The 20,202-nt window shown below is 36.9% G+C and overlaps 1 protein-coding gene across 2 annotated transcripts in view; it reads right to left on the reverse strand.

The window, feature by feature from the left end:
• The window catches only part of PDE3A (phosphodiesterase 3A), a 285,788-nt gene that overhangs the window by 37,210 nt on the left and 228,376 nt on the right, over positions 1-20,202 (reverse strand). For both annotated transcript variants that reach the window (XM_072954755.1, XM_006199915.4), the window contains exons 3-5: positions 13,511-13,768; positions 11,257-11,411; positions 6,735-6,859 (exon numbers count right to left, since the gene is read on the reverse strand). In XM_072954755.1, the coding sequence (XP_072810856.1) occupies positions 6,735-6,859; positions 11,257-11,411; positions 13,511-13,768 (538 nt within the window). The remainder of the gene's footprint in view (positions 1-6,734; positions 6,860-11,256; positions 11,412-13,510; positions 13,769-20,202) is intronic.

The following is a 20,202-nucleotide window of genomic DNA, read 5'->3' on the forward strand; positions in this document are numbered from 1 at the left end:
ATGGGAACATTGCCCATTTCTGTCTTGACACAATCTATCTTCTGAAGGCAAATGATGAGCAGAGTGATTTTCTTCATTGCTAATTTTTAGTGGCTGCCAGCTGATACTCTCCCGGAAAGCCAGTTCACTCTTAAAATACAAATGTAAAAATCCACTCAGCGATTAGCATTCTTGGAACTCACGGATTAACTAAACTTAAACAAATAAGCAGAACTTAAGACTCCAGGCTACTGCCTGAGACGAAATTTCACATAAACCTTGAAACAGAGGAAACGTGCTTTGCTTCTGCAGTGCTGTTAGTCTACATATTTTGAATGCTACTAACAAGCATGGGTCCTGGCAATATGGTGACAACGGGGGATGGTTTTATTCTGTAGATGAGAAGGCAACGGTCTAAATATACATATTTCTTTTCTCCCAAGCCAACTATTTCTCACAGTGTGCCTTATCATAGTTTACTTAAAGTTTTAAAAACAGAAAGGATTAGGAATGCTGTAGGAAATGGGCATTTATTTACATATATTAGTCTTCAAATAGATGGAGTGATGTAAGTACAGATAATAACCAAATACTCTTTCTTTCTAGAAAGGAGAGACTGAAAAAAATTATTTCACACACAGGAACAGGATATTCTTTTAAGTCTTCAAAACCAAATTATTTTCTAAGATTTTTTTTTAAAGTGTAATCATGTTTAAAGTTAGAGGGATGAAGTTTAGGACCTTTGGAAGTCTCATTCAACTTTATGTTACATACACACACATACACACACACACACGTGCGTGTAGGGACTCAGAGAAATATGCATGCTCTCAAATATATTTATCTTCATTTTATACTTAAATAATTTTAAGAGACTTCAGGAGAAAGACATAGCTTGTGAAATTCAAAAATCTCTGGATGATTCAAACTGCTGTAACGTGAAATACTTAAAATTAAAACATTTAAAACATGAAAAATGGAACTTTAAAGCATTCTAAAGTACCAACTCCTTTGAGTAATTGAGTCTTTAATTCCTTGCTCCTGAGAACAAGAGAAAATGTGTGTCAAGACACAAGAAACTTTGGGCAATCAAAGGGAGACAATAAACAATCCTGGAGGGAAAATTAAGTGAATCCATCTGTCTGTGCTGTAAAACTCTCTCCATTTAATTTTAATTGAACAAAAAAGGAACTAGTATGTCTGATAAATACAAGCCTCTTTTTCATGCCCACAGGAAATGGACAGACATAATATTTTTCCAAAACAAAAGAAGTATCTAAAGTATAGAGAATGCAAAAAAAAAAAATCACAATGCTATAACTAAAGTTCTTTCTCATTTCAAATTTTCTATAGAAAAACTCAGTCTAACTTTTAGGTGCAGAGATATCTGTAATCACCGTAACAGGATTATAAAAATCTTACAAAAATTGTAAGAATCTGGAAAGGAACTACAGCAGATGTGATAAGGATGAATTAGAAGGATTTTAAAAGCAGAATGACATAAAGGTCTCTCTACATATTCAGTGACTCATAACAGAAAAGCAAGATTGAAAATGCAAATTATATTTAAATCTCCTGTTTTTATGCTTTCATCAAAGGACTACTATGTGATTTCATCCATTTATTTTGTACTAGTAACTGCATAATAATTGTTTGTGTTTCAGCTGTTTAAATGAATGCCGACTGACTGAGCTAGAAGGACACACTGTTTACTTGATTTGCGCAAAGAGGAGATTTCATTAGTCCCCTCTGGACACAGGTCATTTATCTTCCAGGGTTTCTGTTCTCTAAATTTACTGTCTCTTTGGCCCACTGCTGCTTACTTTCCTCCTCAGGCTCTTTTTACACTTTGATTCCATTTCCTCATATCCTGCCACACAAAGGGGCTTTCCTCGGCCCCTTTCCACCATTTCTGGCAAACCAGGTGGCATCACTGTCACTTACATCACACCCAGTGTCACTTACATCACACCCACTGAAGCTCAGTCAGCCCCAACGTGCCATCTATGCCAAGAAACAAGAGTTTCCAAACAGAAGGGAAGATCCGGGAAGAACAGTAACTGAGCTTCAGCTCTCTGATTCTTGATGGATATTTTCCTCCCTTTTGGCAGACTTTCAGGGATTTGTTTAGTTGAATTCAGTAAGCATAGGACACAGGTCATTTTAGAAAGATTTAGTGCTGTGACAGCAGTCTGAAGATGGTACAACGCAAAATCCCTTCCAAAGTAATGACAATGCAGATACTTCATGTACTTCATGGCAAGAAGGGAGAGGCTCTTACCCCTCCTGGGGCTCTATTCTCTCCCATCTGCCTGTATGGGATCCTCTGTGGACATTCTGCTCCTTTTACACTTTGCCCTTCCTTCTCGAGCACAGGCATACAAAGTAGAAAGAAGAACGCAGAATATGAGGCTGTTCCTCGTGTCCGTTTCCATCATTGCTCTGTTATTTCCAGCGACTGCACTAACCATAATCTTCATTCTTCTTGACTTGATCATTGGTTATTTTAAGAATTTTAATTTTATTACTTAAATGAAGAAACTGAGAGACAGAAAACTGAGTCATCCCATTATCTTGTCCTCAGCCAAGGACAAGACCCCCCAAATCCTGATTTCAAATGATCTCAATTTGTTGTCTTCAATTTTTTTCCCACTAAGTCTTTAGGACCAAAGAAAGAATTCTGGACGAATTCTGTGACACTGGGCAAGTTACTCAACATTTCTGTGTCTCAGTTTCCTCATTTGAATCTGTTTCCTGAACTATACAAGAACACTTAAAGAATGCTTAAATTCATACTTCATCCCATGAGTTACATATTATTATTGTCTAATATTTTAATTCTTTCCCTTAAAAATCTTTTAAAAAAATACCTACAAATCTGGAAATACTATTATTCATGCATACAATGCTTGTTTGGATGGAATCATGGCTTTCAAATTTATTTGTTTGCCCTTCCAATTAGACCTCAGACTTTTTCTCCGTTTTTACTTTCCCTTCTAGAATACAACCATCATAAATTTCTTTAGTTAAGATTTGGTAGGTGGTAAAGTTTTTATTTAGCTGAAGATGTCATGAATTCATTCCTATTCCTGTGAGACAGATTTGCCAGGCACACAATTGCAGGTTGACTATTACATTCTCTCAGAACTTTGAAGAATTCGAATACTTTCCTGGGTTCCGACACCCTTTACTTCTGACAGTTCTGTTCTCAGACTGATGGCAAGGTAATGAGGTGTCTTCTGCAGCTAATTTTTCTTTTCTTTTCATCTTTGGTGTTCTGCAGTTTCACTATTAGGCTTCTGCGTGTGATATATATATATTTTTTTACCCTTATTCTCTTCTCCTCAAATAGTTTATGTTTTCTACCCTCGAATAAAACTATGATTATGGATTTTAGAGCTTCTAACTCCTTCTCCCTATAGCGCTTAAAATCGTTTACGCTTTCAGTTTCTCATCAATGTTTCATTCTGGGTAACTTCTTCACGTTCTCTCTCTTCCCGTTTACTGATTATTCCTTCTGTGGTCTCTTATGCCATTTATCCTATCATATTTCTCTGATTACACTTCCAAAAGATATTTAACTGCTCTATAATTTTATCTTCTCTCATTGCCATTTTTATGACCTCATGTTTTTCTTATTTATTTTTAAATTAAATGAAATATTTAAATATTTTAGCACTTAAATATCTCAACCCTTTCAGAGATCTGTGAAGTTGTGTTTTTTTCCTGTTTTTTTCCTCATACTGATTTCCTACTCATCCAGTAAGATCTGTAAAGTTGCTTTTCCTGTTTTTTGTGGGTTTTTTTTCCCTATTTCCTTGCATGTTTAAAGTGATCTTGGTTATAAGCTCCATTTAGTCTGAACATGATATGTTGAAGTTGCAGGGATCTTAACTCATGATACTTTCCTCCAAAAATTATCTATACATATTTTTGTAGGCAACCAAGGGGTCCTCAAGGAGTCCTCCTGACCTAGGGCCACTTTAATGCCCCTTTAAAAGCCTCAGGTTTAATGTGGAATGTTCAAATCCAATTCCTCCATCTTGCTGAAGTCCCAGATGAGTGTCTGCATTGTTGAGCTAATCTGTTTTTGCCCTTAGTGTAATCCTGATTTAAGTATTTGCCCACACTGTCCTGTTCCTGACCCTAGTAAAAGCTCATCAGACCATTAGTTACTTCTTAGTTACAAAAAGTATATTGAGTGAAGTAAGTCAGACAGAGAAAGACAAATACCATGTATCACTTAAATTTGGAATCTAAAGAAAAATGATACAAATATTATTTACAAACTAAAAACAGATTCACGGACATGGAAAACAAACTAGTGTTACCAGAAAGGAAAGGGTGGGGGGCATACATTAGGGTCAGGGATTAAGAGACACATATCACTATGAAAGAAAATAAACACCAAGGACCTATTGTATAGCACAGGGAACTATATTCAATTTCTTGTAATAACAAATAATGGAAAAGAATCAGAAAAATATATATGTATGTATGTATGTAACTGAATTGCTTTGCTGTACACCTGAAACTAACATTGTAAATCAACTACAATTCAATAAAAATTTTTAAAAAAGGAATGAATATATCTAAAGAGTAGAGAGAACTAGATTCATTTCTGGAGAACCAGACTACTTTTAATGATTTCCTCCAGTGATGCAATTTCAATAAAATGGTACCCTGTGCAGGAGGTGTCTTCCCATGCTAAACAGTAAAGATTTAAGCAAAGTCAGTGCTTAAGGTTTCAAGGAATGGTTACCAGTATAAAGTGGGTGATCAAAGGGGAAAGAAAGTATAAAATTTTCTTTCCTAGATGCGAGAAACAACAATAGAAGCGCTTCCTTAAGTTGTGCCTCTTATAATTAAGATTGTATTTCATGGTGGGCTTTTGAACTGTTAGTGGAATGTGAGTACTGGTTCCCTAATCCTCACAGAAACACTGCCATTTTGTGGACTTCTGCTTCTGGCTAGGATGCAGTAGTCTGTAGTGTATCTATGCTTCTCTGAGAACAAATAGAAAGCTGAGTTAAAAATTAAAAGAGCTATCCAGGCAAGGTAACCCATTCTAAGAGACTAGGCTTCCAAAGAGAAGAGACCCTCAGAAGGGCGAGCCAAGATCCTGTGAACTATTCTTCCAAGCGGAGCATTATTTATTGACCACTGGCATTGGAACAAAAGGCGAAGAATCCAGGCAGACGGACACAGCTATTAGGAAGACAAGCCAACAGAGCTTTTAGCAATGTCATGAGGCTGATGACACAAGTATTGGAGTCTACGGCTGCCATGGCAGCCAGAACTTGAATGTCTAACAGCCCAGTGGGAAGAGGGCAGCTTTCCCCTTGAGCCATTTGGTGAATTCTTTAGCTGCTATTAAGGCAGAAGATTAAGAAGCCAAGCAGAGAGCTACTGAAAATCTTAGCAGAGTTTTCTGCAGTGCTGAGAGGTGAAAACCTGGCGTGAGAACCTTCCAAGAAGGAGAGGTGAGAGTAAATACCCCAGACTCTCCACTGGGATTCTAGGAGGGGGCCCAGCCTGGACGTGGTATCGGACAAAAACTGTATGCAGGTTTTGACTGAGCACAGATTCTGATTCAATGAGGCGATCTTCTCCCAAATCATTTTACTTTCCTCCTCTCCCTGAAGCTTCACTGATAGCCAGACTCCTTCCCACAGCTCGCGGTCCTCTGCCCACACACCCGCCTTCATCTCCCTTTCTGCCTTCAGTGCTCTCCCCTTCAGCTGGTTATCTTTGCCAGCCACGTACAATCTTAAGTCCCTGAAGCGTTCCCTCTACATGCTGGGTCTTGTATCTCTTTTCTTCTTTCACTATTTGAAAGTCTTCCCTCACTTCCTTATCATAGCCTTTAACACACTAAGTCTATAGTAATAGCTGGCAATCTGTTTATAGTCCCCACTAGAATGCAGGTGAGTGTTCTGTGAGAGGAGGGGCAGGGAGTGGCTGAATCACCGCCATATTCCTCAAGATAGTTCGGTGTCAGAAAGAGTGAACACTCCACACGTATTTATTGAGTAAATGACGCTTGAAGGAAAGGAGAAGCTGATGCTTAGAAGCACAAAGGGCGCACTGACACCAACCTGGAAATCATTCATGCGAATCCCAGATGGGAGAAATCACATCAAATTTCACTTTGCACCTGTCTGAACAGGAAGGACAACCTCCCACTCACAGTGCTGCCGGGTCTCTTGGTTGCTGATTTGTGGGCTATCTCAAAGGGCTCTCAAAGATCCTGAATTATATTTTCTTCAAACTGAGAAACCTCTTCCTTTCTGTATTTATATATTTGGAGGGAGGTGGTGAGCGACACAGAATAAGAATTCCTTTGAAAAAATCATAGTATGCATAGTAAATGAAGCATTTCTTAGGATTCATATAAATACCATACTCCTGGGAAATAAATTTCTTTCAACAGACACTAAAAATGAAATTGAAATTTCTTAAGTACTTCATTAGCTTTTATATTATAAGATGATGCTTCCAGAGATTATCCACAACGCTGACACTGACTTCCTACTCATCTAAGAAGTTCACGATCGGATACTCGGTACAGCAACTGTAAAAGACTCTGTGTCATCATACAAAGTGGAAATTTACGTAACTAATTGGTTGTGGAGGCTTTTTATTTTCAGAACAGTCAAACCAAACACATCGGAGTGTTTCAACACTTAAGGTTTAGTTCATCCCATGACTGCGCACTCAGTGAGTGGCAACTGTTTTCCCGATGAGTTACTTACCTGGGCGATTCTGCTTTTTAGCCTTTACATGATTAGCTGCAGAAACAGCATAGGACGAAGTGAAGGACCTGCTTTTGGTGAGAGTCATCATCACTGGGGTTTTCCAAGAATCTGGATTAACAGCACTATAAAGACAGAGCATAAAGAAAAATGAAGAAATTATTCATCAGTTATAGGAGAAGACTGTACCAGAACCCAAGCATCATTTCTGTAATAGACTTGCCAATCTGAGTCACGGCCCAGGTTCAATGACATTTTATCTCCAAATGACAAACTAGCTTAACTAAATTCTATCTCTACTGCAGGGATGTGGCAGTCACTCTTCAAGGACACTGGGTTAACAAAAGGCAAAAGACGGCTTTACCATTTATCCACTTAATAGGAATCCAACACTTTCTCATTTTACTTCTATAATCATGTTACATTTCCTAAAAACATGGCAAATTAACTGGTTAAGATGCAGGTGATACATTAGGTATGAATATCATGATGCTTCCTTCTATGCTTTTTTAAAAAATTATTCTTTCTATATCCAAACTCAAAAATTAGGTGCTTGTAAAGTCATTCGAAGATAGTATTTTTTGCAGTATTTCCTTGTGAAGGAAAAGGTTAGTAACAGGCCTTTAGCCTACAGTTTCTTTTACTGATGATACCCTGAAAAGAAAAGATTTGATGAGTCAAATTCCCCTGTAGACATACTAATGATGGACCAGTTGCTAAACACACTGATACTATTTACTAGGAGAAAGGTGATGACAGTGAGTCTTCACCGAGGGAATGCTTTTAGCAGGATATCCTTGGTCTGTCTAGGCTGTTACTGTAAATAAATCTGGAATCAATAAATCTCTGGAACGTTGGAGTGGAGAACATTACAAAGCCATGTAATTAATGGGAGATAAATTTTGAAGGTGTTCCAAACCAAAATTTACCTGCAGGCATTGCTCAAAACCTTACACGCTGAATCTGAAACAGAATTCATCGTATTTTGAGACAGAAAAGAATTTAGGAAGCTATGTTGACAATCTTGGACAGCGCCAAAGGAAAAGTGCTTGCTTTGCGTTTTGCTAACTAGCACCTGTGTGCTTTCAAGCATTAAGTAAATCTGGTACTGGGTAAAATCTATCATTTGCATGGTAAAACTGGACAATTTGATCCTTAGCCAATCTCAAGAGTGGCACCGTAAGCAGGATGTACCCGGTCTCTCTGGGTGGCGTACTGTAAATAAACTTGAAACGGATGGAATTATAGGGTCATGAATGGGTGGAGATTGTCATGTAAGTTGTATAAGTAATGAGGTGTAATTTGTAGGTTTTATAACCAAAACGGTTCCCTCTGTGCAAGCATCATTACGCATACATTGCTTACCACCTGCATATTAAGTCCAAACAAGAACATGTGCTAATGTGGGATAGGACCTGGCGAAGGAAAATCGGCTGAGCATGCCCGTTGCTACTGCCTGTATCCTTAGTAAATGTAGCGATAGGTTATGATCTTTAATTTGTGTTGAGTCTGATCTGACATTCTGACACTTGTTACCTCAATTCTTTCCTCTTTTTCTTTTTTGGAGAGATTTTTCTTCAACTGTTGACCTAGGCACTTCATCTTTTCTCCTTACTTTTAATAGAGATTTACAAAATATACCAAAGATACCTGAAATGAGGAATAAACCCTGGCAATTATCAAATGCAATTAAGGAAAGCATACAAAATATTTGTTTGTTATCCTTCTTGGATATCTCATCCTAGGCATTTCACAAATGCCTGTAATTTTGAAACAATAAAAACAAACAAAAAAACTTTGAATCTTAGATAACTACATCTTATTTCCTTACAACTCCTTTTGCTCAACTGATTGACTTATAAGACCTACTGTGAAGAAATTTTATGTAATGTATATGTGGCCTTGGTGTTTTCTCAGTAATGATACAATAATAGGTTGTGACTTCTCTATGTAGATATTAAAAGATGAGATCTGAATAGTAACTATTTTATAACATCTTAAAAAGTTATGAGAGCCAGCTCAAAAATGCCTACTACCGTTTTATATTTCTTTAATAAAAACATTTATAATATGCATTTGAGAAGTTTTATAACTTAAAGTGCAATAACGGAGTATCTTTAATGTATAATATAATATAATGTATAATGAATTTCAAGATAAATACAATTCTAGCATATATCCTTTCTTAATATAATAAATATTAATGTATCACAATTTATTATTATATATTATAAATAGTAATTTATTACTATATTCTTAAAATAGAAAACCAATAAATATTACTTTGCTAAAATATATATTATTAATAAATGCAGTTTCAAATGCATTGCTTTGTGTGACCCTTGTAATTGTTTTCAGCCATATTGACCTTCACCTTGATTCCTGTTTTGATCTCATACATATGTAATGATTCGGATTTGGGAGAGGAAACTAGCTTGGGGAAAACCTTGGTCTTTGCACACTGACACAGCAGGGGAAAACTCCTTGTGGGTCTGCTGTGGAAGGTCTCCCCCCTCCTCCACACAAGTGCGTTTTATAACGTTAGTTTTACCTGTAACAACTTTATTCTGAGTCCTAAAAGTCTTACCAGGTCCTGACAGTTGCTTTTACTAAGTTTACAGCCTTCTTCCTGCCCAATATAACAAGGGAGGGGTCAGTCATTTCCAAGGCCAACGTGGAATGATTAAGGTGATTTATTTCAGACTATTTTATTTCTCTCAAGATTACTTCTTTTTAAAAAGCACCTACTGGCATTCTTCCACCTAATTTTATTCCAATTGTGCCAGAGTTTCCCCTTTCCCTAAGAATTTCTTAGAGTGGGCACCAAAGCTCAGGCTAAGGACCTGCTTCCCAGGACACACATCTCTGAGTGGTAGGGTGAAGACACTGCTGATTCTCAGGCCAGTGTCCTTCCTACCCAGCTGGACTGAAAACTACCCAGGAGGTGCAGGAGTTCCTTATATATTTTGGATAATAAGCCTTTATCAGATATATTTCAGAGGAAAATATCACCAATGAATTTTAATTTCAAACTTTAGGAAATGTTTATGAAATAGATTGGGGAACATCCTCCAATGGTGACGTTCAGAAGTTTTATGAAAGTCCAGGTGAAAAGACAGGGTGGAATTACACTATGTGAAAGAAAGAATCATTCAGGCTTGCTTCTCATTCTATAGGTTTAACAGACTACCCATAATATGTTACTCTGGAAGAAAACAATTATACTTTTAATCAAGAAAGCAAGAAAAGTCGGCAGTCATTAAATTCTTATGATATGAAAGGTTTCCATTTCTCTGCCAATCTCAGAATGATGCTTTATTTATATTCAAGGTCAAGATCAAGAGAAAAATCACTTCTAATATTGCTTTCATGTAATTCGACAAAGATGTGGTAATTTTTCAGCCATTAGGTCATTGACAAAACTGATGTAAATGTTTCCAAAACCCGAACTCATATGGTAAACGTTCTCATAATTTTTGAATTCATATAAAGTATGCTATTTTTATTCTAAATAGAAATAGACAAACACAACAGCTCCCTCTGAAAGCAGCTCTTTCGTGATGTTTTCTCCAAAGCTCTCTAGATTTTAGCACCGTCCTTCCCTTTTGCATTGGTGATTCGGACTTTTCAGTCACTTTATAAAATGAGAATTAATATCCTAAAGTTTATTCTACTTATTTTTTATTGAAGTACAACTGACATATAACATTATATTGGTTTTAGGTATATAACATAATGATTTGATATTTGTATATATTGTGAAACAATCACCACAATAAGTCTAGTTAACATCTATCACCACACATAGTTATAAAATTATTTTTTCTTACGATGAGGACTTTCAGGATCTACTCTCTTAGCAACTTCCAAATACACAATACAGTATTATTAACTATACTGAACATGCTGTACAGTGCATCCCCAGGACTTACTTATTTCATAACTGGAAGTTTGTACCTTTTTTGACCTCCTTCACCCATTTTGCCTACCCTTCTCCCCCCGCCTCTGGCAACCACCAATCTTTCCTCTGTCTAAATAAAGTTTAAATTACTTATTGAACATTTCTAGGTGCTCTTAGAATGATAATCTACTTTTTGATCTGATCTTCTGTCTTTCATATAATGCTAGGATAGCTAACCTGGTGGGCTGGGGGAAATCTAATAGTCATTTGCAAAAGTCAAGTTGGATACTTTTGATTTAAAGATAAAATATAGGTCTCAGAAGAGGTGAAATCTAGCCTGTGCCTTTGGGCTCAATCCTTCCCATCCAAAGTCACAGTAGCAGGCATCATCTCAAGTCACAACCTCCTTTTATATTTAAGGTCATACAACACAGTGTAAGCCTAATTATCTGATGTTAATCTCCATTCTGCTCTGGATTTAAACCATATACCTTCTTCCTTTTTAAAAATGGCCTGTGACCAACTATAATCGGTTGGGCCTCCCTCCCCCTGTAATTTGTAATTCATTTTTGGTAAGGAATTTCTCCAAGAGTCATGAAACCAACAGGAGCGTTGCCTAACCTGGATGAAGGTGCTTCGTGAGGTTTGATGCTGGCACTCCGATCCCTCCTCACGGGGGCAGGCTCCAAAGTGGGCAGGCCTGTGGCTGAGGTGGTGGTTGTCCAAGTCGATGAGACTCGTCTCAACAATCCAGGAGGCAAACTCCTCCTCAGACGCTAGGAAGAAGGGGCGATGGTTTTATTACCAAGCACATTTTCTATCACTAACTTGTATGTTATATAATGAAAGAAAGTGGGCTTTTAATTGGCAGTAAATTTATTAAACTCTGTTATTTGAAAATCACTTATCTAAAATGCGGGCGACTCAGAAATTCAATAAGAAACTCTGGGCAAAATGAATGAATATTATCAAAAGAATATTTTGGGATCTTCATTTCAATGACTATACAAATATGGGATTATGGGAATAGGGTCAACTACCTTGGAGATAATTCTATAGTTCTGTTAGTTCAATAGGGTTTACGCACCTATGCACACATGGTATTAGCTATTATGAGCAGAAGTTTTTCCTCCTAAGACACTTGTTTGAGCTATGGCTTAATTTCTATCACCTTGCACAACAGTCACTACACCAAAGTGTTCACTGATTTAACTTTAATTTCTTGATTTAGCAGTCACAAGAGCTAAGGGTAAGAGTGACACTCACAAACAGTACCACTTTTCTTGTGGTTAACACGACAGACATCTGGCATATGGGTGATGTCATCAGGACCAGCTCCTCTTAATTGAAGACTCTGCTGATCGACCTGGGACCCTCTCTTTGCTAGTTCTTCTCCTGCCATATCCTAAGCGGGGTATGTGGCATCAGCAGCACCGAGGCAAGATTCTGGGCTCACCAGGATGAGCACCAGCCCTCCAAAGAGAGTCTGAACCTTAAAAATGAAAGTGAAGGCAACCTAATACAACTAAAGCAATAGTCTTAAGAGGCAGATGCTCAACCCATTCTTATTTGTGGCCAGTGAGTCCTAGGAGAACGACCGCGTAGACAGAGTTTACAAAGACCCATCTGACTCTTCTGAAGATGGTGAAAACCCCAAGAAGTAAATGTATGGCATCTTGGGATTCAAGAACAGCTCTGATGCTAAACAGCTGCCAATTATTTCTTAAAGATCTGGATACGCATCCCAGAAGGTAATTCATTAGGAAGACAAAAAGTCAAGCACTGCACATACCGGGATTACTGTCTGTAAATCTGTCCCTGACCTCATGCTTGTTTTGAGACCTAAAGGAATCAGTTAATCTCTCCCCATTCTTTTACTGTCATATCATGCTTAGCCATATCTTTCTCAGAGAAGTAGATGCAAGAAGGAAACTTAAATATCTAGCTGACAAAGTTGAGTGAAGGACAAGAGGCAAGAGATGCACAACCACATGCTACTGGTTGACCACGAGCCCCAGGGGACAGTGGCTTGTCTACTAAATACATAACTGTGCTGCATGTATTGAAAAATTCCAATTTTTTTCAGTCTGTAACATGACTTGTTTTCAACTAATGTTGAGTTCTGAACTGGGTACAGCACCCTATCTCTTACAGCTCATTTTTGTACAACTCATATCTTATGTAAAAGAAGAAATTATATAAACTGCTAAAGCCATTGTTTATTTTAAATAATCTAAAATCAACTAAAAGCTTTTCTGAGATCAAAACTTGTTGGGTTTGGGGGGAGGGTATAGCTCAAGTGGTAGAGTGCATGCTTAGCATGCATGAGGTCCTGGGTTCAATCCCCAGTACCTCCACTGAAAAACCAAATAAATACATAAATAAACCTAATTGCCTTCCCCCTGCAAAAAAAATTAAAAAAAAAAAAACAACTTGGGTTTGAGAAAGACTCAAGGGTACCAGGAAGGCTACCATACTATGAAATTCAAGAGCAAAGGAATCTTGCATTTCAGAAGGCAATGCATTTTCAACAGAATCCACAAGAGTGGGACCAGAGATTTTTGCTTTTTTTTTTTTCCCCTACTACTGTATCTTTATCCCATAGAACAAGGCTTGATAGAAAGAAAAAATTTCTTGAACTTCTGAATAAGAAAAGGTAATGTAAAAAGGTAAATGTTTTATTTACAGAAAGCTATCAAGTAGAAGGACGGGTCTTTAGGATTCAATCTGTATGACTTTGGTCACCATGACAGATACATCTTTGCAGAGGCATGGATATGAATCTGCATGTGGGTGTGGGGTGACAAGAAAGAGACCGAGGAGATGATGGAAAGAAAAAGTGGAACCTTTCTAGGAGCATGTTATTAACACCCACCTTGGGAATAGCCAGCTTGTCTTTGTCCGAGCTTTCTTCAGAATCGGAGCAGGTGTAGTTTTCACTGAAGGTGACGGCTGGGTTCACTCTGGGCTTGTGGATGGCCTGGAAGGTGAGCTGTGTGCTGAGCAGGTGGCTCACGGCCCGCAGGGATGTGCACACGTTGGGGGGCAGAGAAGGGTCTGCCAGGAGGTCGGTGATGAGGCCATGAGCCTCACCCATCACGGCAATATCCACAGTGATGCTGGTTCCTGAAGACTGAGACACCACACACAGGCAGGCGGGTGAGAAAGGTCTGAAGCTAAAGGCACAGAGGGAAACAGCTTTTTCTGCAAAAATGGACTCAAGTGGTGCTAGGGTGACAGTAAAACAAACTTCGCATCACATTCCTGTTTTAAACTTTCTCAAATTTGCCATGGCTTTTTCCGCATTTGTGTTCAACGCACATTTTTTAATGCTAGAGACTATGGAGGGGCAGGACATATTTGAAGAGATAAAAAAATACACAGTAGTTTTTCAAAGGTAAAAAGTTTCAGGAAACCAATAAAACCCTTCATATCAATCATTCTTTACGAGCAGCAACATGGATAGACCTGGAGATCATCATTCTAGCTAAAGTAGCCAGGAAGAGAAAGAAAAATGCCACATGATATCACTTATACGTGGAATCTTACAAAAAAAAAAAAAGGACACAAATGAACTTATGAACTTATTTACAAAACAGAGACAAACTCACAGAAATAGAAAACAAATGTATGCTTACTAAGGGGGCACAGGGGTGAGGAGGGATAAATTGGGAGTTCGGGATTTGCAGATATTAACTACTATATATCAAACAGACAAATAACAAGGTCCTACTGTATAGTACAGGGAACTGTATTCAATCTCTTGTAATGGCCTATAATGAAAACGAATATGAAAAGGAATATATATCTATAAGTATAAATGAATTACTATGCTGTACACTAGAAATTAACACAACACTGCGGATCAACTATACTTGCAATTAAAAAATCATTCCTTATGAAGAGCTCAACATTTTAATGTGTATTATTTAGAAAGTGTCCATCAACAGATGAATAGAAAGAAGATGTGGTATACAGACACACAATGGAATCCTGCTGAGGCATAAAAAAAAAAGAAATTTCACCCTGAAAAGTTAACATTAATGTAGTAGATTTTCATTTTAGGAATATTCTAATGCGATGTTTGAGTCTGGTGTGTGGTCATTATTCAAGTAATATTAGAGGTAAGCACAAAAACAACTCAACTTGTGTTCAGATTCACAAAATGTCCCTCTTCTCGTGGTGGGTACGAACTCCAGAATTCAGTTCTGCAAATCTATGGCACACTTCTCATATTCTGCCAAACTGCCTATCGGATTCAGAGTCATTACTCTCTGTTTGCTAAAGAAATGAAGAGCACCAAAAAACAGAGGACAAGAATGTTCCCAACCCTGCTGGTCAGGCTAAAATGTAGGCTGGAAGATATGGGGGCAAGGGAGGGCATGGGCAGAGTCAAGGTTAAGAGAGTAGCTGAAACTTAAAGACGGCATGTGGACGACTATTATTACTGGAATGTTGCCACAGTGTGAGGCACCAGGAACTCACTTAACAACAGTGGGTTTAAATTGCATAACACAGCGATTGGCATGGCTCTGGAGGGGGCTATTGACATCCAGGTCCTGACCCCTGACCCCAGCGCTTTCTCGCTGCATGATCTCTGGCAAGTTAGTAAGCTCTCAGTGCTGTGATTTCTCCATCTGTAAGATGGATATAGTGCAGCATCAATCTTAGGAGGTAATGATAAGAATGAAAAGGGATATTATATGTAAAGCACTTAATATTGTGCTGGCAATTGTAAGTGTTCAATGATATAAATAATAGTACTTATAATTCTGGAATTTTTCAATAAGAGACTATTAGAAGTCTGTATTTGGAAGAAAATACAACTTAATCATTCTCTCACAACAGACTTAAATATAAACTCCAGAGAGATGAAAAATTTAAATATATAAAATTATAAGATCACTAAAAGAAAAAAATGGGGGACTATTTTATAATGGTGAATGTAGGAAGACTGTTAAAAATAATATGAATGGCATAAACTGTCAAGAAAACATCTAACAGATCTGACTAAATAAAGATCTAAACTTTTTCATGAGAAAACATGCCACAAGCAAAGGTAAAAAAACTGTCCGTGAGAAAATGCTTACCGCACAGAGAAGATAAAACACATGCAAATAAAAGGCCTCTAAAAATTTTTTAAAAAGCGAAACTTAGATAAAGGCAATGAATAAACAGTTCAAACAAAATATAAATAATCAAATCTATAAAAAGGGACTTGCCTCCCTAATATTTCAGATGCATATGAATGTAAACAAAATGCTTACTTATTAAAGTTGCAAAGTGATAAAGGACTGACAGCACCAAGCATTAGCAATGGTCTGGGGAAGTGAGCAGTGAGTAAAAACAATCCAGTATCTTTGGAAAGAAATTTCTGCCAAGTCTATTAATTTATAGTTCGAATGTATATATCCTATAATCCAGCAAAAAAAAAAAAAAAGTAGCATCTAGTCTAAAGAGAAACTACACATATACAGAAATACAAAATCAAGGCCCCAAAGGGTACAGCAGTGCTCTGATAACAAAGAATGTGGGCATAAATGCATTGCAACAGAAATAACTTTTTTTTTAAGTTGTACTATAAATATTAAGTATCGTGTATTTGTTTAAAAGATCTGGGTCGGCCTATAAATGATTATTTGGAAAAATACTCGTAAAATATTGTTCAGTGGGAAGGGAAGCATGTCACAGCAAGAGGGAACATGTATTTTTCCATAATCAGAAAAATATGATAATTATGAAAACATCCAACATCTTTGAAGGTAACTTGTCTTATAATAACTATAAGCAATGGATAAATTATTCTGTAAAGCCGTGATACAGAAGTTACATCCTTCTGTACTAGAATAAAAAGAGTCGAGCAGTAATAATCATGGTGACAGCTGATACTTATTTAGCACAAATGGACAAGGTTGGCACTCTTATTACCTTCACTTTTATGAGTCAAAAATAACTTGCCAAATAACCGAGTCAAAAATAACTCCGAATCAGATAGCTGGAGCGTGGAAACGTCAGGCTGCAAACCCAAATCCATACTCTGTTTCCACAACTCAAGAGCAGGCTGAAAAAAATGCCGAACTTTCTCATTGTAGGTTATTAAATACATCTGTAATTATTTAATGCTTTATTTCACCATTGTGCCATGTTTTTCTCTGCTTGGAGGTTTAAATATCTTTTATGAATCAACATGAAAGTTTAAGTGCAATCTTAATAGTTCTAGGGTATATGATTATGTGTATTTCACATATTTACTTACGTTGTTAACTTCAAAAGTGATCATGAGAAATGCTACCGAACTGGGTTAATATTCCCTTTTAGAAATGTATTTTCAAGTGCATGTCTAATTATTATGCTTCTGAAAAAATCATCCAGTGTGATCTTCTGAAACAGTACTATGAATTCCTAACCATGTTTTTCTAATAAACTTGAACAAGTAAGTCACTGTACTGTTTCCCTAAAAAAAGTTGAAATTATGTATGCTGGACTTAAAATTTTAAGATGTTTTGACAATGAAATTAATAGCTTATGTTCTAATAGTTAATAATTCAAGAGATTTTTCTCAGAATGTACTCAGTATAAAGGTTATAAAACAGAAACCTGAGAAAAAAGTAGAACATGTTTGTTAATAATCATAATTGTAATCTTTAAATGAATTACTGGTGAGAGAACAAGTCTTGTAATTCTCTCACTTTATGTCTTTTTATAATACATTTTCTTTTAGTAATGCATGCATTTCTTATATACTCAGAAAGAAACAAATAATGAAAAAATTTAAAAAGAACTTTAAAATAGAAACAGAACTGAAAACTCATCCTTGTAAGTCAATGTCAGTGTTACATAAGAATTCACAAAATAAACATATTATGAATTTTAATGCTTCTGGTACTGCAGCTTCTATGAGAGCAAAGGTCTTCAAGTGAAAACAAAAGCAATTTTCAAGCCAGGAAAAAGCGAATTATCCACATTGGAATCGGCTAAGAAACCAAACATTTTTACTATTGGAAAAGTCTCCCTACTGCTATGAAGTCAGGCCTTTGTTTTATTAGTTTTTTCTTTTTAAAAGTTAAAATTGTATAACACTTAAAAGTTGTACCACACATAAGAAGTTATCATCATTTTTTGGCTCAAATAACTAAAGGCTTCAATGAGGCATGAAATCTAAAACCAACAACCAGACACGCTTGCCACAAAAACTCACCAAAACTAACCACACGTGAAATGCTGAAAGACTGAAAGAGATGGGCTGTATTTCAATAAATGGCAGGCAAGTTCTAAAGACTCAGGCATGTCCAGCAATTTCAAGGGAGGGGGGCTTCGGCTGATCGGTAGAGCTTTTCCATCATATGATACAAAATGTGAAACAATGGAGTGACTCACACAGATGGTACTTCCACACCTATTCAACTTTAAAAATAATCTAATTAAATTTCTAAGTATACCAAATCACACTCAGAAAAATTTCGTCTAAATGGTGAAATCTTAGACAGTGATAGTAAATATAATAAATACTACAGGTCAAGTTTACTTTAAAGCTACTTTAAAGGAAAATTTTAAGCTGATAGCCTGAAATCATTTTTGAGTGCAGTAATGAACTACACGGAGCATAAAACCACAGTTGAGTCTTTTTACGGTGCATATGATCAAACAAATCTTTTCCTTAAAAAGAGTGAGCCAGCAATATAAAAAATTTTTGCTTTGCGGGCTCTCCTTATAATGGAAATATTTATATTGAACATTTGAGAAAATGCAAGTATAATTCTCTGGGTACTATTCAAATGACAACCAAATTTGAATTGCCACCTTTAAACGGAAAATCTGGAATTAAAGTCTAATAAACAGTGGAGTAAAGTGCAGTTTTATATATCAAACCAAAAATAACTGATTCTTTCGGTAAATCCACCACTTTTCAAAGCACTCCATTCTTTCAACATCTTCTTTTTCCCCTTTATCTCCTTCCAGTCTACTTCACCATCTCCAGGATGTCCTATGGAATGCTGGTTGCTACAGTAACAATCTAGCTTGCTCCCAAGTTACTTTACTCGTTGTAAACCAAAGGCCCAGAAAAGCTGAAGTTACAGCTAAGAAGTTAAAGAAACAATAACAAACACACTTAGAATCAACATAAAATGTAACTCGTAGAGTAGGCATGTATCAATCAATTCAATTACAGAAAATGTATTTTTACTCTCACTACTTCTGTGCTAAAACTGTGAAATTGCACTGCTGGTATGATAAAGGGGAAAGCCTTGAATATGCAGAGGGCTCCAGAAAGTATTTGCATTCTATGAAGGGCGTCTCAGTTTCTGAACTACCCTAAGTTGCAAATATGAAAAATTCTAACAGATAAATCCATGTGATCAAATGACTAACAGGACGTAAAACAAAGTTAGCTCTTTAAGTAACATGACACATTATTTACTGCAGGCCTGTGTCTGGCTCTCTATCAAACTATTACTCAGAAATGGAGAATCTCTAAAAGAAAAAAAAAGTTGTTAAGTCTCAGGAAATAACAACAGGAACAAGGTAAGTGGAAATAAAGAAGTAGACAAACATTATTTCACTTGAAGAAAGCGAAGGTGCCCGGGGGAAAATCAGAAAAGGATTGGGAAAGTTGACGTGAACAGCAATTAGCTGTTTGAAATGATCAGAGCGATTATCTGATGTAGGCGGTGGGGTGAAGTCCACAGTGCATCCAATGCTTGACAAATTTTGTTGGGGGCAGCACCAGAATAGCCAAGTTACAGCTCTTCTCCCTACACATTTTGAAGCAAAGATTAAATTGATAACTTCATGAAACAGGTTAAACACATCCCTGCCCAGAAGCAGATGTAATCATTCTCAAGTCTTCAAGCCCAGAGAATCATTTGTTGTGTCACTTGCTTTGGAGATTAACTTACTCTAACTGGAGGAGAAGAATTGGAAGCAGCACAAAAGTCTCTTTTTATAATTCTACATGAAACTCAAAGACAGTTTACAAATACAAAAGCTCTAGGATTGAGATAATTATCCAGATAACCTAGTTGAGATGCTTTATTCCTCAAATGAGACTTTCTGTTGTTGTTGTTCAATATTTTAAAATTTATGATGGTTTCCAAAATCAACCATGGATTTTCTCTAGGCAATACTGTATCCATTGAAGCACCCGAGCTCTCCTTTTGTAAAATCAGAAAACTAGCCTGCATCTTTCTAAGGTCCCTCCAATTCTGTAAGTCTACAGCATTTCTTTACATAGCACACCCACCGCCCCCCCAACATATATGTCAAAGAAGAAAGAAGGAAATGATTTAAAAACTTTTTTCTTGGCTCATGAAGCATTTCAGATTTTTTCAAAAAGATTTTAAAGTTATTATGTAGACTGAAAATCCTTGTTTCTGTGATTGCTAACCTCCCGCCGTCTTGACACCCGTCGCTAATTGCTAGTCTTACACAAGCTCCACTTTCTAACTTATTATTGAGTTACTGATGTGGTTTCCTCCCTATGGTAACATGCCTCATGTACGCTGAGTACTTTCGGGGGATAGACTATTATCTGGAGCTTCAACCCCCAATAGCTGAGTTGCACATTTT

Source organism: Vicugna pacos, chromosome 34 (assembly GCF_048564905.1).
Source record: "Vicugna pacos chromosome 34, VicPac4, whole genome shotgun sequence".
Taxonomy (NCBI): Eukaryota; Metazoa; Chordata; class Mammalia; order Artiodactyla; family Camelidae; genus Vicugna; species Vicugna pacos.